Genomic DNA, 23,782 nt, shown 5'->3' with positions numbered 1-23,782 from the left:
CGTTGTCATGACGAGACCTTTAAAATGCTCATTTTGTTTTCGTATGAAAGGGTGTTCTTTCGTTGATTTCAAGCAGCTTTTACTTTGAGAATTTATCATGATGTTGTTGTTTTCCTATAAAAAAAAAAAAAATTCAACAGGACGAACGGAAACAACACATCGACATCGACGGATGGAGGAGGCAGGTTCGTATATTTCTATGCACACATTGACATAAAATGAAGTAATTTCAAGCCTAACTTGTGTAGTCTGTTCGTTGATCCGAAAAAGAAATAAGGTCCGTTATTCCTTATTCCGAAAATGTAAAGTTAGTGTGTATAACATGGAACATGTGAAATAGTGTACCTAAAATGTCATTTTCGGAATGAAATACAAATAAATTGTATATTTGGAATATTTAGGTATATAAACGTTTCTAAAGGTATATTAGGCCTATGTGTATGTGAATTTATCGTGATGATTATATTAAGATGCGATTTTGTTTATCATTTATTCAATTCAATTTTTTTTCAGTTCCTTTATTTTCCTTCTTCTTTTTCCAACAAAACATAACACAAAATAAATCAGGAATACATCATACACTCATTCTTTACATTGCAATGAGATGAGTCTGTGCTTGTACTTGTCAAACGAAACTGATCACTTGTATAAATATTCGTATTTCACAATGTTCCTCTTTCGCTAATGTTTAGATATTGTTGATCATTTCCTATTTTGTATACAAATATCTCTTTTTTGACGCACTGTGCGTGATTTGCTTTATTCATTTACACTTTGAAATTGGTAATCGTTATAAATGTTATGCACTGACCAATTGAAAAACGGCCGCATGCTCAATGGGTCTCTACATGTTGAAATAAATGAATGAATGAATGAATAATGAATCTTTTGAATAAGGAAATGCAACCATAGCAATATATGGAATGCATCTTAGCCACGCTGCTAGCGGCTAGACGCTGCATACACAATGTATACCAATACACTGTATATGCCCTAAGTGTATTCAAAATTTGTTGTTGCCTATTTGCGGATTGTTGACTGCTTGCGGATTGATGATGACGTCACTCAATGCAAAAGACGCATGCGAAGCACTGCTGTCTTCCATGAGCCGAATATGTGTACACTTGATCACGCGTCCGAGTTAGCAGCTGGTCAGACGTGATTGACTACTTTCAGTGATGGCATGGTCCCCAAAAGAAAGCCTATGGCAGTATTTGACCATTCAGGGGTGACGTGAATCCTACTGTAAGATAACTGTGAAATCACGGATCGATGCTCTTTCACCATTAGCAAAGAAATTGGAGTGAAATGTCATTAATTTTGATTTCTATTGTGGAGCTCGAAGGCTTCGGTGAAAATAAAACGATACCTTTCTCACAAAACCTCAAGGCAACATTTGAAAAAATGTGATCCATCTAGTTTGATGTCTTTTTCAATTCACACATTTGATGTATATTTCAATGCACAGTATTTGGCCATTCAGGGGTGACGTGAATCCTACTGTAAAATAACTGTGAAATCACGGATCGATGCTCTTTCACCATTAGCAAAGAAATTGGAGTGAAATATCATTAATTTTGATTTCTATTGTGAGCCCCGAGGCTTCAGTGAAAATAAAACGAAGCCTTTCTCACAAAACCTCAAGGAAACATTTGAAAAATGTGATCCATCTAGTTTGATGTCTTTTTCAATTCACACATTTGATGTATATTTCAATGCACAGTATTTGGCCATTCGGGGGTGACGTGAATCCTACTGTAGAATAACTGTGAAATCACAGATCGATGCTCTTTCACCATTAGCAAAGAAATTGGAGTGAAATATCATTAATTTTGATTTCTATTGTGAGCCCCGAGGCTTCAGTGAAAATAAAACGAAGCCTTTCTCACAAAATCTCAAGGCAACATTTAAAAAAATTTGATCCACCTACATGTAGTTTGATGTCTATTTGAATGCAGTATTTGACCATTCAGGGGTGACGTGAATCCTACTGTAGGATACACTGTGAAATCAAGGATCGATGCTCTTTCACCATTAGCAAAGAAATTGGAGTGAAATGTCATTAATTTTGATTTCTATTGTGGAGCTCGAAGGCTTCGGTGAAAATAAAACGATACCTTTCTCACAAAACCTCAAGGCAACATTTGAAAAAATGTGATCCATCTAGTTTGATGTCTTTTTCAATTCACACATTTGATGTATATTTCAATGCACAGTATTTGGCCATTCAGGGGTGACGTGAATCCTACTGTAAAATAACTGTGAAATCACGGATCGATGCTCTTTCACCATTAGCAAAGAAATTGGAGTGAAATATAAAAACTTTTGATTTCTATTGTGGAGCTCGAAGGCTTCGGTGAAAATAAAACGATACCTTTCTCACAAAACCTCAAGGCAACATTTGAAAAATGTGATCCATCTAGTTTGATGTCTTTTTCAATTCACACATTTGGTGTATATTTCAATGCACAGTATTTGGCCATTCAGGGGTGACGTGAATCCTACTGTAAAATAACTGTGAAATCACGGATCGATGCTCTTTCACCATTAGCCAGGGCTGCACACTGGCGCCGGTCCGACGGTCAAAGACCGGCAAAAGTCACTGTCGGACCGGTAACTTTTCAGGAAATCCACAAGTTACCGGTCCGACATGACCAGTAAAAAAAAAAGCATTGGCGGGGTCAGTAGAAAGAAAAAGATCAGCCCCGATCAGGGAGAAACAGAATGCAAGATATCGCATTGTTCAACAAGTTTTACGCAAGTTTTCGTTTATGTCTACCGGTGCAATTTGTACAGTAAACATAATATTACTTTTGAGCACTAGCAGTTGACCAGTTACTGTAGTATTCGCGCTCGCTTGCGCATTGGCGCTGCTCACGCACTGCCATGCCATGCAATACATGCAGAGCATGTACGGTACAATGTAACTGTTGAAATGCTTGGATTGTAATTCCCCGATCCCCGTTTTGTTTGTTCGTTTGCTTGCGATCTGCGGTCATGCCAGACAAGAAGCATTGATAGAAGCGCACGCATTTCTGGGTCATTTTACTCATGATTTTTTTAACGCAAGATCGATCCGATCCCGGCTTCGCAGCTGCGTGACAGTTGACATGTTAGAACTAATTTATCCATACACTTGTGCCGATTTTTAGAAAAAGTAAAAACATATTCTATATTCAGCGATACAGTAAATGAATATTTTCATTCGTTCAGAATGGTCTCATAATGAAGATAGGCGCGAAAAGGATCACGAAATCGGCCCTTACAAAATGTGAAGAGATAATACAAGGGAGAAAAAAAAGATCATGAAATCATCGCAGTCCCGCTTACGAGGTAGAAATCGTCCCAAAAAGGATCATGAATTCGGCTGCGTCATACACCTTTCAAAAGCTCATGTATGAAATGCGAAGAGATTTTTATAGAGGAGGAAAAGAAAATAGGGACACATTAATTTGGTGCGTGCATCATAGAATATTACAGCCGAATAACAATTCATGAAATCAACGCAATCCCGTTGAATTATTTTGAGGAAATAATAGGCGCAAAGAGGATCTTGAATTCAGTCCTGCATGCCGTGTTGGTTATCAAAAACGCATGCACAAATGCAACGAGATTATCGGGAGAAAAATAAAAAACACATTTTTACCCTTCTGGTGCGTGCATTACAAAAGATTACATCCGAAGTAATTCATGAAATCGCCACAATCCCGCTGATATTTGAGGTAGAAATAGACGCAAAAAGGATCGTGAATTCGGCCGTGTCGTATACCTTTTAAGAACGCATGTACGAAATGGGAGGAGATTAGCGGGAGAAAAATAATGGACACATTTTCAACCCCCTTTGGCGCTTGCGTCATATAAACTTTAGATTACAGCCGAAGAGTAATTCATGAAGTCATCGCAATCCCATTGAAATTTGAGTAAACGATAATAGGCGCAAAAGAATCTCGAATTCGGCCCTGCGTGCAGTGTATAATTTTGAAAACGCATACACAAATGCGAAGAGATTATCGGGAGAAAAATAAAGAACGCATTTTCAACCCTTCTGGTGCGTGTATCACAAAAGATTACAGCCGAAATAATTAATGATATATCGCAATCCCGCTGATATTTGATGCAGAAATAGGCGCTAAAAGGACCGTGAATTCGGCCGTGTCGTATAGGCCTACCTTTTAAGAACGCATGTACGATATGCGAAGAGATTATTGAGAGAAAAAAAAACAGGACACATTTCCAACTTGTTTTGGCGCGTGCATCATAAAGATTACAGCCGAATAATAATTCATAAAATCATCGCAATCCCGTTGAAGTTTGAGGAAACTATAGGCGCAAAAAGAATCATGATTTTTGGTCGTGTCGTATATCTCTTAAGAACGCATTTACGAAATGCGAAGAGAAAAAATAAAGGACAAATTTTCAACCCATTTTGGCGCGTGCATCATAAAAGATTACAGCCGAAGTAATTCCTGAAATCATCGCAATCCCGCTGATATTTGAGGTATAAATAGGCGCAAAAAGGATCGTGAATTCGGTCGTGTCGTATACCTTTATGTACGGAATGCGAAGAGATTATGGGGACAAAAATAAAGAACGCATTTTCAACCATTTTAGCTGGTGCGTGCATCACAAAAGATTACATCCGAAGTAATTCATGAAATCGCCACAATTCCGCTGCAAGATATTTGAGGTAGAAATAGGCGCAAAAAGTATGAATTCAGCGGTGTGTAACATCTGTTAAGAACGCACTTATGAAATTCGAAGAGTTTATCGGGAAAAAATAAAGGACACATTTTCAACCCCTTTTTGCGCGTGAATCATAAAAGATTACAGCCGAAGTTATTCATGAAATCGTCACAATCCAACTGATATTTGAGGTAGAAATAGACGCAAAAAGTATGAATTCGGCGGTGTGTAACATCTTTTAAGAACGCATGTACGAAATTCGAAGAGTTTATCGGGAAGAAATAAAGGACACATTTTCGACCCTTTTGGCGCGTGCATCATAAAATGTTACAGCCGAAGTAATTCATGAAATCGTCACAATCCCGCTGATATTTGAGTCAGAAATGGGAGCAAAAAAAAAAAAATTGCGAATTCGGCCCTGCATGTCCTGCACCTTTCAGAACGCATGCACAAATGCGAAGAGAGTGTCGAGAGAAAAATAAAGAACCCCTTGTAGCGCGTGCATCAAAAAATATCACAGCTAGAATAATTCATTAAATCATCGCAATCCAACTGAGCACCAAGAGCAGGTTATGCAGCAAGTTCGTGCGCCGATGAAGGTCACAAACGCACGATACAATCTGATTTTTGTTTATTATCATTTTACACTGTAATTCACGAACAAACATTCTATTTTTTTCCTCATTTTTAAAAAAGAAATTCTTGTGCAGTAAATAATGCAAGTTTAAAAAAATATCAATCTGTAAAATGTACATGGGGGGGGGTGGGGAGGGGTACGTCCATAAATAACAAGAAAATAAGCTTGCAAGTCATTTATTGTTTTTTTTAGGTTGCCGTTGTTGACCGGTAAGTTTTCTGTTCGGACCGGTAAAAAATGGTAAAACGGGGCATCTACCGGTCCGACAGAGACATGTCGGACCGGCAGAAAAAATGGGTTAGTGTGCAGCCCTGCATTAGCAAAGAAATTGGAGTGAAATATCATTAATTTTGATTTCTATTGTGGAGCCCCGAGGCTTCAGTGAAAATAAAACGAAGCCTTTCTCACAAAGTTTGATGTCTATTTAAATGCACACATACATCTTTCTGAACCAATTTGGGCCATTTCCCATACGCATTTTCAAAGTGTTTGAATGGATGTGAAATTGAAAAAAAAAAAATAAGGGCATTTGGTGCTTTCTTGCCTGATCGTACGCTGACCGCCAGGACTGGAGAGACGAGTTCTTGCAGTGGGATCCTGCCGACTATGGTGGACTGGAGAGCATCACCTACAACCCAGAAAGCTTATGGACCCCCAACATCCAGTTCATTGAGAGGTAAATGGCTCTTCGTCGTCTTTTTTTTTTCTCACGTCGTCCTTTTATACATGCAACGAAGCGGTTAATCAATGCAAAGCATTCGAGCGAGTTAAACAATGTACTCATTGCGCATTATTCCTTGATATGACTTGAGTTTCCATTCTCAGAATTTATACAACGACGGGGACGAATTCTTAAAGGTCATATATGAACGTCTATCATACTTTTCAGGCTATAAAGAAACAAGAAATTTCATTACTCTTATTTGATTATTCTTGACCTGGTTATAAATGCCATTGCGAATGCCATCCCTTCATGGTTTCTACAAGACGATGGTATGAATGTAGAACAGTTCCTGAACAACTTATCTTGCTGAAATCACGGAAAAACAAGCTCAAATAAAACTTATGTCTTCACATGCTAGAGGACAAAATCCTCACACATTGGGCTTTTGAAGCAGTTTTACTGTCATACTAAAAGTAATATCAAGGTCGATTTGCACATTCATGACAGGTTCCTTTTTCCTGAGGGTGACATTCCTTAGCATATCAATTTCGTTTGGTAGTATATGTGTGAGTTTGCCAAGAAATGTTGACATAAAAAAGAAGGGAAAAGAAAGCAAGTCAAAGAAGAAGAAGAAAGAAAGAAAAAAGAAAGAAATCTATGTTGAAGTATTGTCGATGATGACAAAAGTCGGATTCATGCTTTCAATTCCGACTTGTCTCATCTTACAACAACGAAGCCGGTGCTGAAGAATGGAAAATTCCGCGAAATTTGGTCTTTCAATTGTACTGGTGCCTTTGGGAGTGTTTGAGTGAATCACGCAACGGAATATGCCCTGTGAAGTGGGAATCCTTTGTTCTTTTATTTTTTTATCGTTGAGATCATTTTACGGCATAACCTGCAAAACGACTCGAAGTGTTTGTTTGTTTGTTTGTTTGTTTGTTTGTTTGTTTGGTTTATTTTTGCATTTTCTTTCTCCGAATACAATTGCAAATGAAAACAGAATGATACAGATAACATACAAATCAATAAAAAAAAAAGATCATTTGCGTAACAACATTAGTCTGAAGTGACATATGAATCAAAATAACATATTAAGGCATACTGTATCTATTAACAAAGGAGAAATCAATACAGGGGACCATCATCATAAGCAGAGCTTGACGTGGATGAGGCCCTATCTGAATATGTGATACCAATATAATACAACACCAATCATATATGTACTCATAAAACTCTTAATCTTAATACACGAAACACATTTTGCTAGAGAAAAAAGAAAAAAAAAAGAAAAGAAAAATAGTGTGATGTGGCTACTGGCAAAATTTGTCATCCGAGAAAGTTAACAGTATATTCCTGTCTGCACTATAAAGAAAACAAGCTGCTATCTCTAGACATCAAAATAAAATCATTGAATAAATCTCTGACTCCGATTCACTTCACAAAATCAACCTTTATATATATATATATATATATATATATATATATATATATATATATATATGGAATGTGTGAAATATTATCTCAATGTGCTAAGGTTTCACTCTGAATTATTATGAACATGTGACATTCAGCATATTCAGCATATTCAGCATATCATGATGATGTTTATTAAAAAAAAAAAAAATCATCAAACCCACGTTCTCCTGCATAACAAGGTTCTATGTATATGAGCACTTGATTAAATACATTACGGTAGAGACCATGCATGTCAGCTTTTGAGCCAATGTACTTTTACAAGGCTGATATCATTATGGGCATGAATTATGAAGCAGAAATTTGTGAAAGCAGACAGCAGAAAGCAGACATAAACAGCGACGCGCTATCATGATTACGTAAGTGCGTATGTGACCCCGGAATTTCTGTTTGAAATATGATTCGTTGCGAGGTGTACCTGATCTCCTCAGATAGATGAAGTTAATATACCAAAAAGTGCTGGTAGGTTGCTGGTATTCTGTAACCTAGATACAGAAAGTGCAATCTTTCTTAAAAACAAACAAATGAAAATTTCACCTGTTTTATTACAACTGTGATTATGAAAACAAAAACAAAAAACAAAAAACACCTTGCAAGATACGAGTAAAAAAAAAAAAAAAAAGATAACATTTTACAGTAAGAGATATGATTGCTGCCCTTCAAAAATGGCATAAAATAGATACTATACCTAATTCAATAATATTGTATTCTTACATGCATTTTTCACTAGAGGTCAAAAGAGTCCAGTAGTACAGCACAGTGTATGAGGATGACATGAGCTCATAATGTTTACTCTTCTATGAATATCATCCGTATAGTCATCCTGATTGTGTGAAGACGTGATACGAGATTTCGAAAGTCTGAGCAATCGAGAAGTTGGATCCCGAAAGTAGGGCATCCATGTTTAGGGAAGAAAAGATTTGATAAAGCCAAACATTCTGAGCGTGGCTAATAAGACATGTCTCAGCTTGTGTTTGGTATTTTGAAAATGTTGCTGTATTAAAACTCTGCTGAGATCATACAAAATCTAAAATGATTCTTTTGCAACGGATTATATTCGCAACAACAACAAAATTCAAGTTACAAGAAAGAGTATTATTGTCTTGTTCACTTCTTGATTATCGTTGCTATGAGCGGTATGAACGGTATAGATATATCGCAAGTGTCCTGCCCGTCATAAGTTGTTTTCTATTTTTGTCCATCCACCCTAACGCTGTGTTGTACACATTGAAAATGCATGAAATCTGATAAAATCAACGTTTGTAATTGCCCGCAAATACACACACACGCGCACGCGCACACACACAAACCATATGTATATATATATATATATATATATATATATATATATATATATATATATATATACATTTATATGCGTGTGTGTGTGTGTGTATGTGTGTGTGCGTGTGTACAGCAGAAGATTGTGAAAATAAAGCATGTAGGCATGCATTGGAAATCCTTCCATTCAGCTACGTGCCTGCACACGAACTGCTTCTGTGTTGAAAAGGAAATCTTTTGCCGCCACACGGAGCTGTCATTCAAATTCCACTGCTCCTTACACATTGAATCGGTGGATTTCATTAATTATCCCCTGCATTTAAATGGCGGCTTGGTCCTACCTAAGCAAAAGTCTAGAATGCTCTCACACATGCTCTCTTACAATTCAGTGATGTTCTTTGAAACGATTTGTCATAAACGTGTCTTCAGTACTGACAATATAATCATATGACATGTAGTAATCAAAGTGAATCTTTATATTCTGATTATTGGATGATTTAACATGAGATAAGAAAAGATCTACTGCTCATCAATACCTCAAAATTGATTAAAATTGTACAGATTTCTTCATCTGCTTGATATTTGAGAGTGTAAAGACTTCGCGGTATGACGGTGTGATTATACAGAAGAATGGTTTATATTTTCTGTTCCAAGAAACATTACTGTTTCTTTAAATGCGTTATGATGATTTTTCCCCAATATTATCTGATATTTGCTTTCTTAAATCTTACCTGTCTAATGTTCCTAACTTAACTGCGTTTCCTTTGAATAATGTTAGTGTATTCAGAATGACTTTCTTTGTTAGGGGTTATCATGTTTGAATTCGATTCTGCAAATTAGAATGTTCCAATTCAATATACACTGTACTTGTAATATATGAAGAAAAAAAAAAGTGCCGAAATCGCATCTTTATACTGATGTATTCTTTCCTATGTATTGATATGGAAATAGAAACTCAACGTGATGTATCTGCTGTCATTTGTTAGCATATCAAAATCTAAAGCGAAGTGTAGGAATTCCACACATTTTTTTCTTAGTACACCTTATTGATGTTTGTATTAAGCAATCACAGGGAACTCACGCGACATTTTATTTTCTTTTACTTCACGGCTACCTGCAAAGGTACCTAAAGTAGTAAATTTCTGTTAATGTGGGATGCTCAAAGAGTAATGTGTTGTTGTTGTTGATGTTTTCTGCCCGTAGCGTCGACAAAGATTTCATCAGCATCTCCGAAAACCATGCCACCCTTTATTACGACGGCCGCATCACATGGTTCACTCCCCTTGTGATGACGGGCGCATGTCAGGTGGAGATTCGTTACTTTCCTTTTGACCTCCAGACCTGTAAGATGACCTTCATGTCTTGGCTTTACGACTCATCTGGACTCGTCCTCCACCTGCCCAATGACGAAGATGCTAGTCAGGTTGGTATCTCGAAGGACACTTGCTTTAATCACTGCAAGAATTCTGTTATCAAATCCAACCATCATCGTCTTGTAATTCTCTCCCTACGGGAACATGCAATACGCTTTTTGATATGTGGGCGATTTTTTTTTTTCTTTTTTTTGCTGGTAAGGACATAATTGGTTGAACGTGTTGCGCTATAAATCATTCATACTGTGTATGTTTAGAGAAGTTGATGATTTCAATATTGTTGAAGGGAATAGGATGAGGTTGGAGGAGGAGGACAAGTGGATAAAGAAGATGGTAAACAGTAAATGCTATGGAAGGGGAACGAGAGAAAAGAAAGAAGATTGTGGGAAAGACGTTTTGAATAATGAATGTATAATTAGTAATAATGATCATCTGTATAGTAAAGAGAAAAGTGGTGTTAGAAATCGTACTTTAATTCTTGCTTGTGATTTTGAAGTAAAGGTCAATTTTTTTTAAGATGGATCTTTTTATAAATTACTTATTTTTCTATCTTGTACATAATACGAAACAATGTAATATAATTGCAATATTATTACAATCTATTCATGCTGGTTCATGTAAAATGTCCGCAATTCAGTCTGCGGGCTACCAAGGATATTATTCAATAAAAATATCTTTTCAATTTTGATATTAGCATGGATGTCAGTAAAAATCTTTCCTCTAGAATTCTCGGTGAAATTCTTTGATGAAGCACATTGTGTAAAATGACAGCTGTGTCGTATCCTTATTCTTTCGTCAATATCGATTAGCCTTATGTACGAATGAGTCAAATGTACACAAATTTAACGCTACATAACTATGCAAAATAATTGATGTGGCGAGCACAGGGTTTAGAGTCGGATCGATCAGACTTTGATTTTTGTGATTGAATGACAAACTGTTCCTTTAACACTTGTATGGTTTTTAAACTACACGGACTCACAGAAGAACAACCATTTGATGAAACGAGTGACCCGTAGTGAAATAAAATATACTCAAACTCAAATTCAAATACTACTCTCTGCATGCTATTCCATTCTAACTAAAAAAACAGCAGGTAGGCCTATCCATTTTTTAAATGGTGTACAATAATGAATGTAGACACATGACATGTAACGCTATTATCGGTCTCATTACGCACAGTGTGCACCAAAACATGGCCTCCCGACTGAATCAGCCAATAACCTGGCTTTCAAAGTGATAGAGGGAGGTAGGGTTGCTGAGATGGAAGGTAACCGTGTGTGTTGCAAAGTGCACTGAGCGCCACCTTCACGTGGGAAAATAACAGAAACAAGGAAAGAAAAAGGCTAGTGATCATGCTATTCCACTCAGCCATGATACACTCGTAATTTATTTAGGATGGAGGTGTCATTAGGTGATAGTCCTGCGCATCATCATTGCACATTAATTGTCATCTCTTTGAAATTTCCATTTTTTTTTCTAATTATTGGATATGCATTTCAACAGAAGAAATGTCAGCGTTGGTAAACCTCTATCAAATAATTGAAAAAAAAATGGTCACATTACAAGCCATATAGTGGTTGAGGTTTGTGTCATCATCACGTCACACATTTTATTCATGATGTTATGGCAGATTTTACTCATGTAGAAAGAGAATGAAGATAAATTCCATTGAAAAATATGGCACGGAAACATTGCAGGTGGCGATATTTATGGGTGAAAGCTCCAATAACCGACTCTCATCCATTCATTCATTCATGTCTTTTTTATTTTAAATTCCGATCAATAAACATAGGTAATACAAACGTAAAATGATAACATATCTTGTAACATATAATACATCTTGTTTCATAAAGGACTTGGTGGAAATGAAAATTGAGGGGCTGCTTAAAAGCGAACTTGTATAGTGCAGTCCCCTCAATTACTCACGTTACATTACTATAATACATTAATACATAGCTTACAAAACTACAATACATGTACCGTACAAGTTCATCATTTGAAGTATACACTTCTCATTACATCGATGGTAACATGAAGCATACGCATCCACACACACACACACACACGTACACACACACATGCACACACATACATACACACACAGAAGAGAGTAGGGAAAGAGAGAGAGAGAGGGAGGGAGAGAGGGGCGTGGAGAGAGCGAATGGCAGGTCAGTATTCAGAGCGAAGAAAAAGAACAGCAATTCCAAATCAGGCAAACTAATCATGGGGTACATATAAACTAATGAGATATTTCTTTAAATTACTAGAAAATTATTTCAAACTAGTAGAATCTTTTATATTTTTTCTCGAGGGAATTCAATAATTTGGGGCCACTGTAAATACACGTAGATTTTGTAAAAAGAGTTCGAGTAAGGGGAAAATGATACTCATCTGTTTTGACGAGTGCTATATTTATGAATATTTGTATTCTTATTAAACATATTTTCAAAAACTAAAGGAGGTGAAATGTTATGTAAATTATACATGAATTGACCAAGATAAATAATAATACAAATCCCTAACTTTCAAAACCTTATTCTCCACAAATAAATCGTCAGTATGGGAATATCTGGAGGTATTGCATATTAAACGAAGTGTTTTTTTCTAACAAAAATAATCTATCCAAATAAGTTGAATGTGTATTGCCCCATACTATAATTCCATACATTAAATACGGTAAAATTAACTTTGAATATAACATTAACAACGTTTTAACAGGAAAACAAAGCTGTACTTTATCAATTACACCTATGTTACTGGAAATTGTACGGCATATACAATTTATATGTTGTTTCCAAGAAAGCTTACTATCTACAGTTAGACCAAGAAATCTAACAGAATAAACCTGTTTAATCACTTCGTTTTCAAAAATGATATCATGTTGCAATTCATCAAGGGTATTACTAAATAACATCACTTTTGATTTCTGCAAATTAAGCGATAATCTATCTGCTCTTAGCCATTGCATTATCTTATTCAATTCTTCATTCATAGTATCAACTAATGTATGAGTATTTGAATGAGATAAGGAAAGATTAGAATCATCTGCAAATAATATAAAAGAGAGAACATTTGAAGATTTTGGAAAATCATTGATGTAGATAATAAAAAGTAACAGCCCTAGTATACTTCCTTGTGGAACTCCACAATCAACTGAACGCAAAGAAGATTTTGCATTGTTTAAAAAAACAAATTGTTTTCTGTCTTTCAAATAGCTTCTGAACCACTTCAAGGCCTTCCCACGTATACCATAATGATTAAGTTTATAAAAAAGAGTGCCGTGGTTAATCGTGTCGAAGGCCTTGAAGAGGTCCAGGAAGATTCCTGCAGTATGTTGAAACTTATCAATGGCCCGCGATACTTTTTTCAGTGAAAGATAATATTCCATGTGTTGTGCTATGTTTTTTGCGGAATCAAATTGATATTTCAACAAAATGTCACTTTTTATTCAAAGGTTCTATAACTCGAGAATATATTCTTTTCTAATATTTTAGATATACTAGGCAAAAGTGAAATAGGTCTGTAATTATTCAATTCTTACCTATTACCCTTTTTAAAAATTGGAATTATTTTTGATATTTTCAAAGCATCTGGTACCTGCCCCTGTGACATTGATAAATTGAAAAGATGAAATAGTGGTTCAACAATGTAAAATATTATGTTTCTTAACAGTATATTATAAATGTCATCATAACCAGAACTTCTTTTGGAAGGTAAATTATGAACAATATCTAAAATCTCATATACTGTTACAGGGGAAAAAATATTGAATTCTGATTACTTACATCCAAGTAATCATAAAATTTATTGCTAGTGTCACGACTCAACCCAATCACCACATCATGACAATCAAATGTTCCGCTCCATTCCTGGCAGATCGCACCCAAACCATCACAACAACGTTGCAAAAGACCACGATTGGGAAGCCATGTCTTGATCTGATAGCGATAACTTGCTGCGGACCTCTTTATTGGTATTAGCCTTGTTCAAGGCGCATCACATCTCCCCCCTTAAGACGGGAAGTTATGGAAGAACTTTCCAGTCAAACTGCAAACAGTCGTTACAAACATGTTCCGAAACACGATACATAAAAATGCACAGTTGTGTGTTCATACACTAAAGTGGATTCTTCACATAAACAAGCTCAGACTTAATGAGCCTTATCAAAACCTTTCTTGAGCGTAGGCTAAGTCTAAATATAGATCCACTACCTGCTCGGAACAAGCATGTGCGTATACGCGCAAAACTTTACAACCACAACATTCCTTGTTTTCTTTTCTTCTTTTTTTTTTTTTTTTTTTGCTTGGTCATAAATCATGAAACATGTATTCTCTTTAGCTTTCCTGAAATGCTTATGAGTATCAAATGGCCAAACATTTCAACACCTAGTCGAAATCTAAGAAATGCTGCTGGTTCAGAACAAAATACACTGTAATTGTATCATGAAACAATATACCATAAGTATGGACATATCAAACTTCTCTCTTAGCTTGATGTGCATATGCTTGAGAAAAACCGCTACACATATCACTGATTAACCTGCATACACTGACAATCATGCAGGTTGAATACTGAACTTTATACGGTTTTGTTGTTGTATTATGTCACCAATAACAGAAGTAATCTTCCATTCACTATACTTAGTAACCATTTTTACATGGTGAGCTTGTAGCAATCTGACCTTTGATGAAAACTGACATAACAACGCGTTCAGCTCAACTGTTTGGTCTGACAAACATCTCTACATTTCTAATTTCTTGACACTTCTGTTCAAATACTGTAAAGCTTTGTTCCTCAAGACAATAAATGCATGTACAGTGACTAGCGTATAGCAAAACAATGCAATTATGAACACCTGTTATACTCTCTCTGTTTCTGAAACAAGATATCACATGAATATAACCTGGTTATGTCTGTACACCTGTATGGTCTCATGAACCTTACACATTCACAACATTATGAATATCATAGTGTCATAATTTCACTCAGTCGATATCTATGCTATGGAAAATGTGTATAATTGGTCAATTCTGTGATGCCACAAATTCCAACTCTTGCAGATTAAGCATTTGAAAAAAAATGCAACAACAGCTTTTGTGTGCTTGTGTGTGCTTTTTGCAAACAGCAATGCAACTTAATTTGCAGTTCCAATTAATACAATGTCTACATTATACCCTGTATCAAAATATGCTGTATTACTGAAAACCCCTTTCTTCACCATATAAAGCATAAAACATAGCAAAACTCATGCTATATCACTTGAAATGATTTTGCCCTGTTTTGGTGCAAAAATCATGACCATTTGGAAAACATGCTGTCTTTTTCCCTGCAGACAAGAACAAAAAGAATAAATTAAAGCAGTGTACACAATGTTTGTGTCATCATTTCAAAGCAATCAATAACACTCTTTCTTCAACATGAGAAATATAATTTTCTTACAAATGCATGGAAACACATTTCTTTTGTCTCGTATTGTTCATGTTTCCAAGTCATTACCAGTCTTATTATCTATGGATAATAAGCACATCTGTGTCCTTTTGTCCTATCCGTGGAAATATGCGTACTTCTATCTTATCCACGGGACAAAGCGTCTGCAATGACATTGTCTTTTCCACGTACGTGCTGTATCACGAGGTTGTACTCCTGTAGCACTAGCGCCCATCTGGTTAGGCGTCCATTTTTGTTCCTCATTCGCGACAGGAACACAAGCGGATTGTGGTCTGTGTACACCAGCACTGGATACTTTGTAGTGTTCAGGTACACGTCAAAATGACGAAGAGCCATGACGAGCGCTAACGTCTCCTTCTCGACAGTGGAGTACCGTCGCTGATGTTTGTTGAATTTTCTGGACATGTACGCGACGGGATGGTCAACTCCGTTGTCGTCCTTCTGCATCAGGGCTCCTCCTCCTCCTGTGTCACTCGCGTCCACCATAAGAATGAACTGCTTGTCGAAGTTCGGCGCTGCAAGAACCGGAGAACTCGCTAGCATTGCCTTCAGCCGGTTGAAAGCAACTTGACAGTCATCTGACCACTCGAACTGCGAATCTTTCCGCAACATGTTGGTGAGCGGTGTTGCAGCATCAGCGAAATTATGGCAGAACTTCCGATAATAGCCAGTCATGCCCAGAAATCGTCTCAGCTCTCGCTTACTCTGTGGGCGGGGAAAGTTCAGGATCGTCTCCACCTTTGCTTCAACAGGCTTGACGGAACCATGTCCCACAATGTGACCCAGGAACACGACTTTTGCTCGGGCGAACTCACATTTCCTCAAGTTCACCGTAAGGTTGGCACTGGTCAAGCGGTCAAACAGTGCTCTGACTCTCAGAAGGTGGTCCTCCCATGTATGGCTGTACACTATGATGTCGTCGAGATACGCCTCGCATCCCACCAAGCCAGACGTGACGGTGTTGATGAGTCTCTGGAATGTAGCGGGCGCGTTCTTCATCCCGAACGGCATCACTTTGTATTGGAAGAATCCGTCAGGAGTCACGAATGCAGACAGTTCTTTCGCTCTTTCACTGAGGGGAACCTGCCAGTACCCCTTCAAAAGGTCAAACTTACTGACGTATTTGGCATTCCCTACGCGATCAATACAATCATCGATGCGGGGCAAAGGGTACGAGTCTGACTTTGTTTTCGAATTGAGCAACCTGTAATCCGTACAGAAACGCAAAGAACCATCCTGCTTTGGAACCAACACACAGGGAGAACTCCATCCACTCTTACTGGGCTCAATAAGGTCATGTTCAAGCATGTATTGAACTTCCTTCCTCAGAACATCCATTTTCAATGGATTCACACGATATGGGTGTTGCTTGACAGGGGAGGAGTCCCCCACATCAACATCATGCACCACCACACTAGTACGACCTGGTACATCACTGAAAAGGTGTTCATACTCATGGACTACATCCATCACCTGAGCTCTCTCTACTCCTGGAAGATGAGATAATGTGTCAGATAGATTTGCTAACACCTCAGAATTCTTCAACATCAACTGCGGAATTTCCACATCATCACTCTCACTGTCTTCACCATCCACTTCACAACCGATTCCAACCGTAGCAACAGGCTTTTCATTAGCCTCTTCTACATTTTCAACATACTCCTTTAGCATGTTGACATGACAGAGTCTTCTCCTCTTCCTCCTATCAGGTGTCAGGATGATGTAATTGACATCACTCACTCTTTTCTCAACCACATACGGCCCTGCATATCTAGCCTTCAAGGCATCTCCTTGAAGAGGGAGCAACACAAGAACCTTAGAACCAGGCTCAAAATGCCTTTCTTTCACCTTCCGATCAAACAGTCTCTTCATGTTAGACTGAGCTGCCTTCAGATGACCTGCAGCTAATTCACGAGTACAAGAAAGTCTATCCTTGAACTGACACACATAGTCCAATAGGTTGGACTCTGGCTCAACCAAGATCTTTTCTTGCAAGATCTTCAAGGGACCACGAACTGAGTGCCCAAAGACCAGCTCGAAAGGACTGAATCCAAGAGATTCCTGGACCGATTCTCGAACTGCAAACAAGAGGAGAGGAATACCCTCATCCCACTCTTTCTCATGCTCACTGCAGTACACACGCATCATATTCTTCAAGGTTTGGTGAAAGCGTTCAAGAGCTCCCTGGCTCTGTGGATGGTAAGCACTTGAGTTCCTACATTCTACACCTAACTCACTCATCACCTGTTGGAAGATTTTGGATGTGAAATTAGACCCTTGGTCTGACTGAACACACTTTGGAAGTCCTACCATTGTGAAGAACTTCACAAGAGCTTTACTGACATTCTTGGCAGTAATTGTCCGTAATGGAATTGCCTCGGGGAAGCGGGTAGATGCACACATCATCGTCAGCAAATACTGATTACCCGACTTTGTCCTTGGAAGAGGACCGACACAATCCACAATGACCCGACTAAACGGTTCTTCGAAGGCCGGAATTGGCCTTAAAGGGGCAGGGGGAATCTTCTGGTTTGGCTTGCCAACTACCTGACACACATGGCAAGACCGACAAAACTCTGCGACGTCATGTCGCAAACCTGGCCAGAAGAAATATCGAAGCACCTTCTCTTGGGTTTTGTTGATCCCCAAATGACCTGCCAATGGTGCTTCATGGGCAAGAGATATAATCTCCTTCCGGTACATCTTTGGTACCACTACTTGATGAATATCTCGAAAATCCTCATCACTTGTGGCATCAGGAGGGCGCCACCTCCTCATCAAGATACCATCCCTCTTGTAAAACTTCACAGTTTCATTCACTTCCTCATCCTCAGGTACAAGTGACTGTGCAAGACGCACTATTTCAGGGTCTTTGCCCTGCAATTCAACCAGACTCTGACGAGAAATCTCTGACATTTGACCATGGTCCATATGTGCATCATCACTGCTGCTAGACTCTTCAAGTCTAGAGAAGAAAGTATCAGCCAAGATATCCTCTTGCTCCTCTTTCTCCAGTTCACGAGCCATTGACCTGGTAACCGCACATGAGGGAAACACATCAGGCATATCCTGAACCAATTTCTCTGTGGCTTCGTCAACCACGGGTGTCTTACTTGGGAGAAAGTGAGGCAAAACCTTCTCTCCAGCGATATCATTGCCGAGCAATAAGGTGACACCTTCGACTGGCAATGTAGGCAAAATACCTACTACAACTGAGCCACTGACAAGATCGCTCTTCAATTCGATATTATGAAGAGGCACTCGGACACTCCCACCTTCAACTCCCCTCACAAACACTTCCGAATTCACAGAAGATTCAACCGAAAATGGCAATGTCTTTGCACACAGGAGACTCTGTGATGCTCCTGTATCCCTCAAAATGTGAACCTGAACCTGCTCACTATCAGGCGTCAAACTAACATACCCTGAAGATATGAAAGGTCTGTAATTCTCTGCCACCCGTTCAAACGATGGCAGATGTTCTGTGCGAGTGATAGCAAAAGCATCTGGCAATGCTTTGGGGTTGCTAATCCCCTCTTTTTCTCGCTTCTTCTTCAACTTCCAGCAAGCTGACATCACATGTCCATCCTTCTTGCAATAGAAGCAAGCCTTGTTCGGCTTTTGATCAAGATCGGGCTTGGGAATGCTTGGAGCAACAGCTCCTTTTCTTGGCACACCCTGGCCTCCTTTCTTGCTTGAAGAAAGTTTGAAAGTACCCTTGTGGGTAAGCACATACTCATCAAGGAGGACAGCAGCTCTCCTGGCACCATTCACTTCCCTTTCCTCCAGGTACTGCCGCTGATCTGGCTGAACACACCTCTTCACCTCCTCTAACAACACCAACTCTTTCAGTTTGTGGAAATCATCAACACCAGACGACCTTAACCAGTGTTCAAAATGGGTCTGCTTGTGTTGCACAAAATCAACGAATGTCTGATCATCCCTTCTCCTATAATTCCGAAACAGTTGCCTGTGGGCTTCCGGCACCAACTCGTACGCCCTTAACACGGAACTCTTCAAATTCTCATAGTCAGAACACTCTTGGATAGTGAGAGACGCATAGACCTCTTGGGCCTTCCCTACCAGCGAGCTCTGTATCAATGTCGGCCACACTTCCTTGGGCCATTCCAAACTCACAGCCACTTTTTCAAAGTGCTGGAAAAACTCTTCTACCCGGTCTTCACGAAATTTCGGCACCAATTGAGATTGCCTTAATGCATCAAATTTTGATGACTTTGCTGAACTGCCGGAAGAAGGTTCATTCGATTTTGCATCGATTGACTTGATTTCGAGTTCTATTTTCTTTGCCTCGACTTCCAGCTGCTTCATCCGAAGCTGGATCTCAATTTTCTTCAATTCACTTTCTGCAGGGGTTACCAAAGGTGTGATAATTTCACCATCATCTGTCCCTGCTTCATCCTCTGACAAAGAGGCAGGCCAAATACCAGTATTGGTAAAAAACTCCGAAATTGTGTCCTTGATCTCTGCTTTTCGATCCGATGTTTTGATCGGGATTTCTAAAATTCGAGCAACTTCCACCAGTTCTGCCTTCCTCAGGTTATTAAAACCTTCCTGAGTGGGTTCATCAACAAAGCTCTGCACGACATCAGCCATTGTGGGAATATCAAAATCAAAACTTGCAAGAAGTCACAAATCCTCACAAAACTACAAAGCCTTAACAAAAGAAATGCACTGCATATGAGTACACATGTATGCATGAACCCAGTCACACGCGCAGAACAGGCAAAAATTTTCTACGATAAGCAGAAAACATCAAAATCCCTAAGCCTTCGAATCAGGCATACAATCAGAACACCACGGCATCACATTAGCATGTGATCTAAGGACATAGAATGAGTATACACACTCACTACAAACGACCACATAGCACGATTGTGCAAACTAAGGAAAATATATCAAAGCCTTTAACCGAGGCTAATCTTCCAGAAAATTCGGCGTGACCCGTAGCCAATGTGTACGCAAGCCCCCACACATACACATCCAGCATACGCACACTCACAAACTGCACTAGCCCTACACACGACGCGCTAGACCGACCGTCTGCGACTACAAAACACGTGCGAGCCCAATGCGCAATACCCACGCTATGCACTATATACGCACACAACTGAACGTGAGAATCCTCACCCAAATCGGTCTACAGAAGACCTTCATGCAAAAACGACAAACGTCCAAACGCGAGAATCCTCACCAAAATCTGCACTAGGCCTTCACACAAAATGTAGTCTGAAAACTACAAACACAGTCAATGACTGCCAAAGCCTACGCAGCATAAATGTTATACACAATAATGTGCACAACCCAACGTGAAAATCTTCACCAAAACGCATGTGGCCTGTCAAAACCAACATGCAAACAATGCAGGCCCAATACATAAGCCTGTCATCGACGCTATACACTTGTCTACATACTAAAAACAAACGTGTACAGCCAAACGTGAGAGTCCTCACCAAAACGCATGAGGCCTAACAGAACCTACATGCAAGCAGGTACATAGGCCCGATACGACATGAGCCTATACACCATCGACGCTATACACTACGTACTTACAGCACACGTGTACAACCAGACGTGAGAGTCCTCACCACAATCCGCATGGAACATGCGAAAGAAAACGGCTTGTCTGTTCATTTTCCCGGACAAGGTCCCAATTTGTCACGACTCAACCCAATCACCACATCATGACAATCAAATGTTCCGCTCCATTCCTGGCAGATCGCACCCAAACCATCACAACAACGTTGCAAAAAGACCACGATTGGGAAGCCATGTCTTGATCTGAGAGCGATAACTTGCTGCGGACCTCTTTATTGGTATTAGCCTTGTTCAAGGCGCATCACACTAGACAAAGGGATATTTTCACAAAGATTCCTTCCAACAGTCGAAAAATGTGAATTGAGTATTTCTGCTATCATACGTATATCTTTTATTTCAGATCCATTAAATTTCTTTCCTTATGCTTATTCAATGTTTCATTAATCAATTTCTAAGTATTACGCATATCATTTTTAAACAAATCTAATTTTCATATGAAATGATTTTTTTTTCTTACGCAATACCATTGTGAGAGTATTTTTATATGCAGTATACTTATCACGGGATTGCTGTAATTTTTAGCGTTATGAACATAATATAAATTATTTTTAGGATTGATTGATATTCATTATTTTTAGTATTGATTCTCACGATATCTAAATATCAAGCTATATGTATAACTTTATTTTGTTTGTGCTTGAAGGATGTAGACATAAATCATTAAATTTTCTTTATTGTAAGTAGAGAATCAGTTTCTCTTAGTTCCATCAGAAAATTATGCGTAACCAAGATTCCTGAACAACGAGAACGTAATCAGTACTCGCATGATTAGTTCATTTGATTTTGAATAAACAGGTACAGAACGACGTGGTGATGTCACTCCAAGGTTAACGTTTGAGTTTGTGTACTCAGATTCTGTCATGCCTTCGCAGCCAGCAGTGGCAAGTCTGGCGTTGCACGAACACAATCAAGATGCGAACAGAAAGCTCATAAATCGCCATATGTAGAAATTATACATGGTGCTTAAACATTGATAAATCATGATTCCCGGATTAAGCCGTATTTCAGCGGGTGTTTTGCTACAACCCCTTCCTCTAAGTCGATTTCGTCCATGGTTATTAGTTCGTCATCAACACATTATCCTCTGTTGTATCAGTACACAAACCTCTTTTCTTAAATGTAACTATTTATTTGGGTGGATCTCTACAGAATGTGTTTCTTCAAAACGGCGTCTGGTCGCTGCAGCAAGTCGTGGGCGAGGTTCAAAACAAGACATACGCCTGCTGCGAATACCCGTTCTCTCAGATCGTCTACGAGTTAACCCTGCAGCGCTCGTACCAATTCTACCTGCTCAACATCATTCTGCCGAGCGGGCTGCTCGCCATCATCAACTGCCTCGTCTTCCTCCTGCCATCGGAGTCGGGCGAGCGCGTCCAGTTCGCTGTCGCGAATCTCCTTGCTGCCTTATTGTTTCAGCAGCTGATAGGAGGAATCATGCCTCCCTTGGGAAACGAGCTGCCTCTCATCGGTAGGCAGAGCTGTGAAGGATTTTTGTGTTTCACCTGTGCAAAGTCATGCGCGCCTTTTTCTTTTTGTAGAAAATGTACAGAAACATGACCTTTATTACAATGGACAAAATAATGTAATGACTTAAATTACACCATTACAAAATAATCATTGTATTAAAGCAAGACATCAATATTAAGAAAATCAAATCATTATCAACACATAAACGTTTTGCTCTTGTTCTCTTTTCATTTTCTTCTTTTTTCGAACAAGAATTCTTATTGTAAAAAAAAATGGTCTGTCCGATTTGATTAGTATTTAAACAAATTTGATTTTTTTTTCTTTGAAATTTTTCATTGGAAGATTTGTTCGGCAACAATTATTCTTTTGTCCCTTCCTGTCATATTCCGATCAACGATCAGTTTTTATTGAAAACCTGAGAAATTAAATGCAATTGTTTTCACAATCTACCCCGAGCAAATGTATAGGATCCTGAACGACAGTAGCTTTACTTCGAATGTATCCAGTAATAATTCTCTTAGATATTCAATTAGGGGTTCATTGAATTGGCATTCAATAAATACGTGGTTTTAAATGATCCTTGACGCAACATTTTTGGTATATACACCTCAAATTTCCCCATTTCAAAAATTGTGTTTTTTACCAGCTGTCAAACATTGCATAATAGTTTCAATAAGTTTAAGTAAAATTCTCATATCTTATTTCCCCTGTTCTGTACAAGATAGCATTTGAACATTGTATCATATTGTGCCCTTTGTTGTATATTACCCCTGTTGAAAGCAGGTTAACTTTCCCGGGTAATCCCTCCTGGAAATGATGAAGCAATTGTTCACCCTCTCTATCTTAGATTTTGATTCCCCCAAGCCACCAAAGAAACTTAAAGGCATAATTTACCATTTGCAGATGGAACAAAAACCAAGCATTGGTGCTTCAAAATAGTTTTTACCATGTGAATTAGAGATAGAAATAACCAATGAAAAATTGGAACCAGTATAATCGATGTTAAGTATTGTTACATATACAAAATGTGAACAATAGTTACTATAAAGATGTTTCCAGACTAAACCGTCTACAGTTACGGTTTAATGAGAAAAATAGTTATGTTTCCTTATATTTTAGGCTTTATTGCAAACATTT

At 38.5% G+C, this 23,782-nt stretch overlaps 1 protein-coding gene across 1 annotated transcript in view; it reads left to right on the top strand.

The window, feature by feature from the left end:
• Window positions 1-23,782, top strand: part of LOC140227721 (uncharacterized) — a 49,223-nt gene that overhangs the window by 21,996 nt on the left and 3,445 nt on the right. The window contains exons 3-6 of the mRNA XM_072308130.1: window positions 141-185; window positions 5,887-5,996; window positions 9,942-10,161; window positions 22,328-22,646. Of these exons, the coding sequence (XP_072164231.1) occupies window positions 141-185; window positions 5,887-5,996; window positions 9,942-10,161; window positions 22,328-22,646 (694 nt within the window). The remainder of the gene's footprint in view (window positions 1-140; window positions 186-5,886; window positions 5,997-9,941; window positions 10,162-22,327; window positions 22,647-23,782) is intronic.

The sequence above is a fragment of the Diadema setosum genome, chromosome 4 (genome assembly GCF_964275005.1).
Source record: "Diadema setosum chromosome 4, eeDiaSeto1, whole genome shotgun sequence".
Taxonomy (NCBI): Eukaryota; Metazoa; Echinodermata; class Echinoidea; order Diadematoida; family Diadematidae; genus Diadema; species Diadema setosum.
This window is presented reverse-complemented; position numbering and strand designations above follow the sequence as displayed.